Source organism: Pelobates fuscus, chromosome 1 (assembly GCF_036172605.1).
Source record: "Pelobates fuscus isolate aPelFus1 chromosome 1, aPelFus1.pri, whole genome shotgun sequence".
Classification (NCBI taxonomy): domain Eukaryota; kingdom Metazoa; phylum Chordata; class Amphibia; order Anura; family Pelobatidae; genus Pelobates; species Pelobates fuscus.
The window spans coordinates 33,065,002-33,077,875 of record NC_086317.1 but is presented as its reverse complement, the minus strand read 5'-3'; the positions used below and the strand labels follow the sequence as shown (position 1 = coordinate 33,077,875).

The window sequence follows — 12,874 nt, the reverse complement described above, 5'->3', positions numbered from 1 at the left end:
CTCCAGGCAGCGTTCTGGAAGCTTGGCCCAGGAGTATTAATGAAAAGTCTGGCGTAGGAGCTTCCAGCTCTTTGGCTTTAGTAGTGAAGGCAGTGAAACGTTACACCATTCTAAAACAATTTGATAGTTACAATGGGGGGAGGGGGGAGTGAGGGGGGGTAGACCAGGTCACTCATAACCATCATTGTGTGATGTAGTTGTTTTGGTGCTTGGAGTGTTCCTTTATGGAGTGGAAGGATAGATATAGTTAGGGCAGAAATACTTCTCCAGGGATAATTCACGGCTGCAGACCGTCCTTGGAACTCCAACAAGCACAAACACGCATACGAGCAGCTCGGGAGTAATGACTGACACACAACACGGTCTCAAATCATATCTCGAAATGTATTGGCTCCAGCCAGGGTTTCTATAAAAAGCAGAAGATGATTACTTAGCACTATGTCATATTACACAGTCAGCAATTCTGCAAATAGTTTGGATAGTTGACAGAAAAATTAGCTCATGGTCACAAAGTAGACCGGTCACGGCCAAAGGTAGACATCACTTGATAATTTAACAGATAACTACTTTCTAAAAATATAATTGTATATCTTTCATTTAATTGTAGACATTGTTTCATAACATATTTGATAAGCTTGCAGAATAAATATTTCTGTTACTTCCTCAAAGTATCTTGATTGACATATACTTCCCCTTTTAGAGAACAGCTGTTTGTAGATGCAACAGAATACTTTAATTAACAAATAAATTATTTTATTCTGTCTTTATAAAAGATTATAACCGCTTTTTAGCAATACACTAGAAAAATAGAATCAGATTTAAAATGGCTAATGCTTATGAAATGGCGGCTGACTTTTAAATGGCCAGTGATTATAAAATGGCTGCTGTTGATTATAAAATCATTCCTAACAGGTATAGATGTGCAGCTATGACAAACTGGAGCTAACTGGTTACAACTAATTTCACAAAGTTTATTTTCTCTATCCCTAGAGCCTCTTTCTCAGTTTTTTAGGATCCCTTTATTCCAGGTTTTTATTAACAATAATAAAAAAGTATTTAACCCCTTAAGGACACATGACGTGTGACATGTCATGATTTCCTTTTATTCCAGAAGTTTGGTCCTTAAGGGGTTAACCAGGAAAGGTACATTCCGATTACTCTGGTATCCAAGTACATTCTGGGGATGTTCCTTTTGCTCAACATTCAGGGGATGTTACTACTACCCAATTTAAAGGTACTCATTTGATCTACCTCGGAAGGATCACGGCTGAGTCAACACCGAAGGATTGAACAGAATCTACTGATTATGCATTAGCCCACTGAGCTATCTTGCCAGCCTTAGTGTGGTATCAGATGCTCATTATGCAATACAGAGATCTGTGCTCCTCGCTTTCATTTTTAAAAACCGATTGAGGCCTTACCGCCCTTCAGTGATGTGGAAGTAGCAACAAAAATCGCCAGGTTCAATAAAAGCGTTTTAATGATAAGATACACAGAGATATCTCTAGGGAGATTATCAAGAAGTAATCTGACATCACATTACAATGCCTTGCTACTTTAGACCAGGAACTAGCTCTCCGTTTAGCTCAATCAGAATTCCAAATATGGTCACATTTCCTATTGGCTAAATTCTAGTATAAACGACAGTTTGAGGTTACAGTAAGTTCAGGGTTCAAGTAACATGTTTCAACAGATCTTTCTAAACGATGGCTTGACCACAGTAATGACACAGGGAACTTAATACGTCTAGAATTTAACCTGTTCAGTGTTGACATGTGTCTTACTATAGATATTTCGTTAGAATAATCTCCCCCTTACCTAATCTATTCTAACACATTGTCAACTGTCCATTCACGTTTCAATCCATAAAACCTTAAAGGACCACTCTAGGCACCCAGACCACTTCAGCTTAATGAAGTGGTCTGGGTGCCAGGTCCAGCTAGGGTTAACCCAATTTTTTATAAACGGAAACTGCTATGTTTATAAATTGGTTAAGCCTTCCCGCTAATCCTCTAGTGGCTGTCTCATTGACAGCCGCTAGAGGCGCTTGCGTGATTCTCACTGTGAAAATCACAGTGAGAGCACGCAAGCGTCCATAGGAAAGCATTGTAAATGCTTTCATATGCGACCGGCTGAATGCGCGCGCAGCTAGCCGACGAGGCGGAGAGGAGGAGGAGAGCTCCCCGCCCAGCGCTGGAAAAAGGTAAGTTTTACCTCTTTTCCCCTTTCCAGAGCCGGGCGGGAGGGGGACCCTGAGGGTGGGAAAACAAGTGTTTTCCTGGCACCAGATTGGTCCTTTAACTTCCTCTTCTAGAGCTGATCACACATCTCCCCCCTCCTGGCAACGGCTAACAGGACACTTACAAAATGTCTTTCCTGTTACAGTTCAAGAAATCGTCTTTGTAGAAATGAATTTGTAAAGAAAAACAGTTGGTAAAAAGCAGCATATAATTCTTCAAGTATTCTTCTTCTTCTTCTTTGATTATACTCGAAGATGGCGGACAAACAGCAAAATGGCTGACAGCATGTCAGTAGCAGGTTACATATGTTCACACTGTAGTGGATTAGGTGTACATCATTTAATGGCACTTGCCTATAATCCCATTTACACGCTATACCCTGCTTCTTAGACAGGATGGCATGAAATATCGCCATGGCGATTCCCAAGACAGCTGCCTTTTATGAAGAATCCAGTTCTGTTTTCTTCACCGTACAGACTTTAATGGGAACCAGCACATCATGACAAAGTTCTGGCTGCTCAAAACTGCATTTTACTATTGCTTTAAATACAGGGGGAATCTCTGATCTCTGTGTAGGTCGTCTTTTTTTTTTTTTTGTCAATCTTTCTTTTATTGAAGCATATTAGATGGGGTACAGAAACAAAGAGAGGGAAATGCAATAAGGGGTCCGGGGGGCGGGGCCTGACCGCCGACGGGATCAGACACGCTCCCGCTCCGAGGCCCAAAAACCGGAGCAAATTGGACGATAACCGCGACCAGCAACCCCACCAACGTCTCCACAGACCCCCAGTTACTGGGGAGAGCATGGGAACCTGTCCGGCTTTGACAATAACCCGGCTGGGCTCGGAGCTCGTTGGGGCTTGAGCCGGGATGGGACGGCCGCTCTACCGGGTCTCCTGACAGGTGACAGGCCCCCCCCCCCCCCCCCGCTCCGGGGGTTATCCCGGTCTGCAGAGGCACTAACCAGCGCACCAACCTGGGCTCAACCAGCCGCTCTAGCCGGGAACATTCCCCGTACGCCAGTCCACAAGATGGCCGCCGCCATGTGCATGAGCTGCCAGAAGGACCATGCTTAAGCCTGCTCAAAAGTGAGGAACCCAACGCAGCTAATGATAAAAGCACCTACTATTATCCCACCAGCCTACTACAGAACAGTAAAGCTTATGGACACTGCAAATGGGGGCATTTAATATACCAGAATGTTGCCACGTCGCACCCTGACCACAGAGAGCACTGAGAAGGCGCTGCAGAGGAAACTATCTCGCGCTCACAGATAAACGCACAAGAGGGAACCATGCAGTAAAGCAAAGACCGGAGAGCTAATAACGCACCAAACAGTCAGCAACCACCCAGGTCGAACCAAGCAACCACAGGTGGCACAGTAGATCCCTGCGACCGGACTACAGACGCTGAAGATCCGAAACCGGCTAGCTGAATACCTTACACAGGCAACAAGAGCCCATCACCTACCCCGTATTCCTCTGGGACACTTATTGACCTCACCTACACTGCGGATATGTCTAAGCGCAGAAAACAGAGGACTTTATCTATTCCATCTACGGCGACAGAACAAAGTGTTCCCTGATCTTATAACAACAAGAGAACTTTACAGTAATCTTTAATGCCTGTCCGTCTTTATTTGTTTAATGGTCTTTAACTGTCTGACGACTTAGCATCCTCAGAATACTTTTGTAAAATTGTATACTGTCTTACAATTCATGCCAGTCATGCTCCCAAATAGCCTATCACCTACTTATCTTATGCTGTCTAACCTCACCGCCTGGCAAATCCTGTGGCACTTTTCCTTTCTGGCATTAATATCTTAGAAGCATACATTATACTTATGTTCCCATATAACCGCATTTACCTGAGCAACCGCCTAGCTAGATAGCAACCCTACACCTACACGGAAGGGTGCTATAGCCCAGCATATGCAGGCAACATAGACACCTAGCGCTGGAGAAACATGTAGAACAGCATTTCTATATTCGAGCATTATCAATATTCTATCTTTACACGTGCAACTTACGCGCATGCAAATCTACGTTTAACGGCAAAGCATACACACTGTGTCCTAATCATTAATATGTATGTATCTCTCAATTGCCGACATAATCAACTCACTCTTAACGAATTCACTTATGTATACAACCTGTCTTTAAAAAATAAAATGTGCAATTGTATATCATCTTGACATTGTCTACATCATTCAGCCTGTGACTGCTGTCATGGCACCACGGGCCAGTCTGTAAACTTTATTGCACCAAAAATAAAGAATTAAAAAAATAAAAAAATACAATAAGGGGTCCGTACATCGATAGCTTTGGTCAATTACATTTCCTAAGTAATGATGCCTCATTTTTTGTTTAATAGTGTTAATTTGTCGTGTAACAAAAGCATGTTTAATATCATTAAGAAAGTTATGTTAGTAGGTTGATTAAACAGTTGTTCATTCTTAGGTAACAGTCTAACTGAGTAATACAGGCTGGGTTTAACTGTAAATTGAGATTAGGGTACATTTGGTTAGTTTAAGCTCTCCTCAAAGTATGTATGACAGTGCGATACAGAAACTGCCCCTGGGGGGCGTTAAGGCCCATATATATAGCCTAAAGATGTCAGTCATTTAAGCTAAAGCCCTTGCGTAATAAAAGAAACAAAAACACTCTGCTAAACAAGGCTCTGTAGCTGAAAACTTTCAATTATGAGTATAACACAAAACAGGTGCTCAATAGTTATTATCATGCGAGAAGGTGGTGAACTTGGATACCAGAGATGGAGTCCTGAACCTCTCACGTCAGTCAGCCAGTTCCCTGCAGAGGTTGAGCATAGTCCTTCCATGATAAACCCTAAGATCTGAGAGTTCAAATTCAGCCACATACACAGTTATTTAGGCGTGCTTATGTCCGTGTATGGTGTGCCTGGGGCTGTATGGATAGTCCAGGTAGTTTTGTTTAGCCGATGCCCTTGCGTGAGGTCGGTTCAAGCGGGTCCGCCGGTGGTGCCGCTGGGAGTTGCTTCCATGCGTCCCGGGGCTGCGGCCTGCGGGAAGCAGTTGTGGGTGATTGCTTGCTTGTGTGGATGGTCGGTGTTGCTGTCCCAGTGTTTGGTTGCTGGGTGAGGTGGAGTCGTGGGTGGTCTTGGTGCTTTACACCCAGTGAGCGCCTTGGTTTTTCCCTTCTCAGGGCATGTATGTGCCGGTTGTGCTGTTCTTGGCTGTGGAAGGCTGTTCGCTCCCTTGGGGGGTGGTGGGGTCTCCGCGGCTGGCCTGGTTTGTCCGCCCTCATGGGGCCTCGTGGGATCTTTGGCGTGGCGCACCTGGTAACAATGGCGGGCCCTGCCACGTGTTTAGTGCTTGACTTTCGTTTTGACCCGAGGGGCTCCCCATGTTGAGGGTGTGTGTCTCTGCTGTACCTGTTTATGGTGGTCGGCTTTGTGTGTGAGCTTGCGCCAGAATCTCTGGATCAGGTCGTCCAGTCGCTGTTCCAGCGTTTTGTGCCGCTCATCTGTCTCCAGTTCGAGGGCAGCTGCCGCCATCTTAGTATCCCTAGTTTGGCAATGCGTGCAGCGTTAGCTGTCCCGTGGGGAATGTTCCAGTGAGTCGGGCTGCTTGGTGACCGGGATGACCCCCGCCAGTCGGGGGGGGGGGGGGGAGAGGAGTGAGTTCCTCGCCGCAGCGCCTGTTCTGGCTAATGCCCCGGGGAGCGGCTGTCTCTCTGTGGTCCGTTCTCAGGTAGGCCGCAAGCCTCGTCGCGTCAGGATGGCTGTGCAGGGGGTCGTGAGAGGCACCGTTTTAGTCGGTAGCCCCTCCTGATATGAGGCACGGTGTGCAGTAGTCTGTGGGGTGTCGTTTTCGGGCGCTGTACCCGTTTTCCCCTCCAGACGCAGGAGCTCTGGCGAGGCACGTCTGGGCTGCTTGCCTGCTTGGCTCTGCCCCCAGATTGTTACCTAGATTCCGTAGGTCGTCTTTTTACGTCCAGCATGCTTGATGATTACATGGGTGTCATGTGACCTCTCGGAGTAATGCGTCACCGCTAGTTCCCGTTAAAGTGTGGACTAAATCTGCGTACCTGGGCTCTTTTTACCTTATTAAAGTGTTCTGGAGACTCGCCATCCCCTGAGTCTGGAGTTCTAATGTATGACGATCACTATTGTTGTGGTTTAAATTCAGCAGACAGCAATGTTTTCTCTCAGGTATGAAGACAAGGAATGGACACAGCAGAAATACAAGCTTGGAGGACAGTACACATCATAAGTATGACAAAATACTGTTCCTAAATTTAATGGGGGAAAACACAGATCTTATAACAAAATTCTGTACACATCCAAAAGGGGTTGTCTTTACACAATACAGTCATGTCCTGTCAATTGCATATTAACCCCTTAAGGACACATGACGTGTGATATGTCATGATTCCCTTTTATTCCAGAAGTTTGGTCCTTAAGGGGTTAAAAGAACTTAAAGCACATTAAGCGCATTAGCTGGCCAAAAGGTGTTAATTGATTAAACAAACACTTCCCAATAGTCATAAAGACAAGGTGTTAACAGGATATGCAGTGCAGGGGGGGAAACAAGAAGAAGATACAAAGCAGGATCAAAGGCCAGCTATTATAATAGAGCAGTGATGGCGAACCTATGGCACGCGTGCCACAGGTGGCACGCCGGGCCCTCTCTGTGGGCACGCGGCCATAGGGTTGCCATCACTGCAGAGTAGGCGCCTGCCTGCCCGAAACTGCAGGCGCCTACTCTGCTTCCGTGTCGGCAGGACCGGAAGCAGGGGGGGAGGGATCGAGGAAGCAGCTCTCCTGTCCTCCCTCGAGCTGTGTGGAGCGTTGCCGCACGTTACCATGGCAACGCTCCACACAGCATCGCGCGGGAGGACAGGAGAGCTGCAGGACCTGTCCTGTCCTGCATAACACCACCGGACCACCAGGGATGGCTGTGTTCCCCCCCTCCCCTTCACCAAAGGTAACAAGAAGGGAAGGGGGGATACTGATTTAATTACCTACCCCCCTTACCTACAGCACCCCCTACTCCCCTTACCAACAGACCCCTACCATAGCACCCCTACCCCCAGCACCCCTACTCCCACTACCCCCAGCACCCCTACTTCCACTACCCACAGCACCCATACCCCCCTTACCCACAGCATCCCTACTCCCAGCACCCCTACTCCCAGCACCCCTACTCCCAGCACCCCTACTCCCAGCACCCCTACTCCCAGCACCCCTACTCCCAGCACCCCTACTCCCACTACCCACAGCACCCCTACCCCAGCACCCCTACTCCCACTACCCACAGCACCCATACCCCCCTTACCCAGAGCATCCCTACCCCCAGCACCCCTACTCCCACTACCCCCAGCACCCCTACCCCCTTACCCCCAGCACCCCTACTTCCACTACCCACAGCACCCATACCCCCCTTACCCACAGCATCCCTACCCCCAGCACCCCTACTTCCACTACCCACAGCACCCCTACTCTCAGCACCCCTACTCCCAGCACCCCTACTCCCACTACCCACAGCACCCATACCCCCCTTACCCACAGCATTCCTACCCCCAGCACCCCTACTCCCACTACCCACAGCACCCCTACTCCCCCTACACACAGCACCCCTACCCCCTTACCCACAGCACCCCTACCCACAGCACCCCTACCCCCTTACCCACAGCACCCCTACCCCCTTACCCCCAGCACCCCTACTTCCACTACCCACAGCACCCATACCCCCCTTACCCACAGCATCCCTACCCCCAGCACCCCTACTTCCCCTACTCTCAGCACCCCTACTCTCAGCACCCCTACCCCAGCACCCCTACTCCCACTACCCCCAGCACCCCTACTCCCACTACCCCCAGCACCCCTACTCCCACTACCCACAGCACCCATACCCCCCTTACCCACAGCATCCCTACCCCCAGCACCCCTACTCCCACTACCCACAGCACCCCTACTCCCACTACCCACAGCACCCCTACCTCCCTTACCCCCAGCACCCCTACTCCCCCTACACACAGCACCCCTACCCCCCTTACCCCCAGCACCCCTACCCCCTTACCCCCAGCACCCCTACCCCCTTACCCACAGCACCACTACCCCCAGCACCCCTACCCCACTTACCCCCAGCACCCCTACCCCACTTACCCACAGCACCCCTACCCCCCCTACCCCCCCACCCCTACACACAGCACCCCTACCCCCCCACCCCTACACACAGCACCCCCACCCCCTACACACAGCACCCCTACCCACAGCAGCCCCACAAACACAGCACCCTTTCCTCCCCCCACACACAGCACCCTTTCCTCCCCCCACACACAGCACCCTTTCCTCCCCCCACACACAGCACCCTTTCCTCCCCCCACACACAGCACCCTTTCCTCCCCCCACACACAGCACCCTTTCCTCCCCCCACACACAGCACCCTTTCCTCCCCCCACACACAGCACCCTTTCCTCCCCCCACACACAGCACCCTTTCCTCCCCCCACACACAGCACCCTTTCCTCCCCCCACACACAGCACCCTTTCCTCCCCCCACACACAGCACCCTTTCCTCCCCCCACACACAGCACCCTTTCCTCCCCCCACACACAGCACCCCTCCCCCCACACACACACAGCACCCCCCCCCCACACACAGCACCCCCACCCCCCCCCCCCCACACACACAGCACCCCACCCCCCCCCCACACACAGCACCCCACCCCCCCCCACACACAACATTACACACAGACACATATACTGCATTGAGGGGTGCAGTGTATGTGTGTGTTCAGCAGTCTTTATGTATTCAGCAGTGTGTGTGTGTGTGTGTGTGTATTCAGCAGACTGCGTGCGTGTATTCAGCAGACTGCGTACTCAGCAGTGTGCGTGTATTTAGCGGACTGTGTGTGTATTTAGCAGTCTGTCTATGTCTCGGTGTGTGAATGTGTTCAGCAGTCTGTGTGTATGTATTGCATTTGTTGGAGATACTAATATAAGCTTAATTTATATCATTATTTAAAATTTGTATAATTTAACTCTATGTTGTGTTCTTCTTTTAAAACAAAAGTTGTTAACTGTACGAGTAGTTTTTTCTAAACGTAAACCTCAGTATTCAGGTTTAATTGTCGTGTTGGCACTTTGAGGGAAAAAAAGTTGGCATGTATTGCAGTTTGGGCACTCGGGCTCAAAAAGGTTCGCCATCACTGTAATAGAGCATCCTGACATTACTTAATCAACTGTGTAGTGTGACACAGGATATAAGGTGAAAGGTGCTCATCCATTTCAACTATATTATTGGACAAGTGTGCAGCCCCTGCTTGATAATTGTTGCCTTTTTATAAGTGAATTTTCAGCTTTTCATTGTGTTTGTGTATGCTGCAGGTAGAAAAATTAAAGCAAGAAAACACAAGATTACATTCTCAAAACAGCCAGCTGGAGACTGAGGTTGAACAAATGAAAGTCTTGATTCAAGAGATGAACAGCAAAGAGACTGCCACAACCAGCACAGCAGGGGAGTCAGAGGAAAGGTAAGTCCAGAAAAAAGTCTCTTTTAGGGGGTTTGAGAAATGTATACATTGTCTATGGCCAGTCTCTTATAACCCGAGATACTACAGTTATGATGTTATGGAGTTACAAAAATTTAACACTCTTGGGCAAACTGATTTTTCTTCTTATAATTAGATTGTCTGCCAGGTGTGAAATACAACTCAAAGTCTAAAATAAAACTATTTAAAAAAAAAAAATGAAAGGTTCATTCTTGGCAGTATAACAGCTTTACGTGACTGCATGGTGCAGATGGTACCCTGCACCCACGCTTATAAATTGGAGCGTGTAAGAACTGCAGCATCGTTTTCTGTTTCTCCCTTTAAACTTTATTACATATGTGTCAAAAGATTACCGCGATTACACTGTGGACATCAAGCATCCAGGTATGACTTCTGTGTCATAAGTTACACTTGGTTTTCCTAGATTACACCTCCGATGCTGAGCATGCAGGTATGACTCCCTGCTCATTAACAATGAACTGAACCTTGCCAAGATTCAACTGTTACAAGATGATCCAAATAAATGCTATTCTACAAAATGGGAGCAAGTAAAACAAAATGGTTCCTAATAGCCTATATCAAGGTTCACTAAATGGATGCGTGGAAATTAATAGCTGCTGTACTATGGCTAACATGAGTTTACAGAGCAGTTCCACTAATTCTGTGTTAACCTACTTATAAGGGCAGTGTCAGACACAGGACAAATACTGAAGCAAAGTAGTATCTACTTTGTCGTAGTAAACCTTTTCCAGTTAAATTCCAATACAATAAATCGGAGTATGTCATAAACATTCTATCTTTATGAAATACTCAATTGGCGGGGGGTAGAATTAAAAGGATTTTGTTGATATGATTTATTATTGGTAAAGCACCAACATATTCTGTGACCTATTCAATAGGTTTACAAACAAGTAAATTCAATATCATACGTTTGACATAGAAGCAAGATGTAGTGAAGGCATCAGAGCTTACAATCTAAGATAATAAATAAGAATTATATTGACAATGAGATACTGATTTAAAAAAATATATATATTATTCACATGAGGAATTATGTTTTCTTGCTTTGTAAACCTTTTACCAACATGGTATATATTTTGCTCTTTTAGCTTGAAGTTACGAACACTCCGGGTCAACGTTGCCCAGCTCCTAACTACACTGATGCCAGATCTGGATATTCAACAGATAAACTATGACGTCGATGTCATCGATGACATTTTAACACAGGTGTTGGAACAAACAGAGAAACAAGCCAGTGGGAATGAATAGTATTTGGGGGATCTCATAATCCCATTTGACGGCAGAATGATCGTTGTATAAACATTCTCGGTTCTCGCTGCTAAAAACTGCCTCCTCAAACCTCTCTGACAAGTCGAGGGACTAGTGACAAAAAATTTCCAAGCAAAAACATATTTTTGGAAGAATATGACTTTATACACTCACCTGTTACCTCAGTTTTTTTTATATATACAGATTTCCAGGTGTTGAATAACTAACTTTATTTTTTCACTAATGTTAACTTGTAAATTGAAGCATGGCAGAATGCTAATATTCAGTGGAATGTGGGCAGACTTCATATTATTCAGATATTTTTTAAACAAATGTGTAACATATATGACCTGTATATAATTCTGTATACATATTCTACAGCTTGTCTCTTGAGATAATACGCTTACTCCTGTCCTAGTCACTTTTTTGTGGTTTAAAAAGATTCATAGTAAAAAGAAAGTATCATTAAATTGTAATTCTTCGTTATTTAATTGGTTTATGCAATTATTTATCTAATTTCTTAAATTTTAATTATGTTTATATTTCCCTCTATCATCTCCCCCTGGCATTTTGAGCGATCTTGGGTCAGAATCAGCCTGTATCAGACTCCTGCCTGCCCGGCCTCTGCTCAATCACAGAGAAGAGCATCCGTCATCTCTCCAGCATGCTGAGCCCATGGTACTCACTACCAGCTGAGGGGAGAAAGCTGTTGCACTGCTGGGCTGCACCTATAGGGTGATCATAGTTGATGTTAGCAGTCTGTGAACAAGCAGACATTTTTCTTTTGCTGTGCTAGTTGTGGCAGTCTTTGTTGTTCATCCTTTGAATCAAGATCAGATAGTGACCTATTTCTACCCAAGATTGCTCAAACTAGCAAAGAAAAAACAAGAAATAAATGCACAAACCAAATATATATAATGAATAATTACATTTAGAGCTCATTTAGAGATGTATGCATATATTCTCAATATTTTAAAGGGACACCCCAGATCCATGCAAAAAGTGAAGATTTCAATTGAAATTGGCTCTTCTGTAAATTAATCTTGTTACCACCCCATGGCTGTCAATCAGAGAACTGGTTCTGCTACCTCTTGGTTGTGGAACTAAACTCAAGAGACTTTCAAAAAACCCTCATTGAACTGCATTGGGAAATTTGTGATTGGACAGCCACAGAAAGTCTGGGCGTGGTTAGAAGGGGAGGGCTTGGAAAAGCTGCAGACAAGAGATCAGCTTTTGAAAGCCATTTTTTTATATACCCCAATGAAAAAAGCATAATTAAGTTCATGCATGATTTCATTGGAGGTATGTCTTTTTTTTTTAGCTATGTTTGTGTTTAGGCAATGGAGTGTCCCTTTTTTTGTCTAGAAAAAGAGTGTATTTTAAAGGGAAGTAGGACTATGTTTTATACCATGTTTCATTCTTACCTGCTCCTTTCCTAGTCCCTCCATTTGCAGTTTATTTGCAGTTTAACTGAAAATGTCAAGCAGATGGCAGTTTTGACTCCAAGTTTATATGTGAGCATTTCTATCCTCCTGGTTCTCCCGGTCACTCCCTCACTTTATCATTTTTTTTTCTAAACTCTAGAGTTACTTTGACAGTAAGGGCATAACAGGCAGGTCCCATGCCTTTTTTTTTTTTTTTTTAATTTACATACATTTTTATAACTTTACTCAACTTGCTATAAGTCCACACAAGTTATGGTTTGACAAAATTTGTTATTGTAGGATCTGGAGTAAAAACATAAGATCCAAACGCCACCTGAGCCACAAAGTTATGTATTGAACCCCATTAGATCTTTACGCCAGCATGTGTCGTTTTACATGATTAGTCAG

The 12,874-nt window shown here is 45.8% G+C and overlaps 1 protein-coding gene across 1 annotated transcript in view; it reads left to right on the top strand.

The window, feature by feature from the left end:
- The window catches only part of MORC3 (MORC family CW-type zinc finger 3), a 50,384-nt gene extending 38,647 nt beyond the window's left edge, over window positions 1–11,737 (top strand). Inside the window, exons 16-17 of the mRNA XM_063447447.1 lie at window positions 9,610–9,755; window positions 10,883–11,737. Coding sequence (XP_063303517.1) covers window positions 9,610–9,755; window positions 10,883–11,042 — 306 coding nt within the window. The 3' untranslated portion in view covers window positions 11,043–11,737. The remainder of the gene's footprint in view (window positions 1–9,609; window positions 9,756–10,882) is intronic.
- Window positions 11,738–12,874: the final 1,137 nt, after the last annotated feature.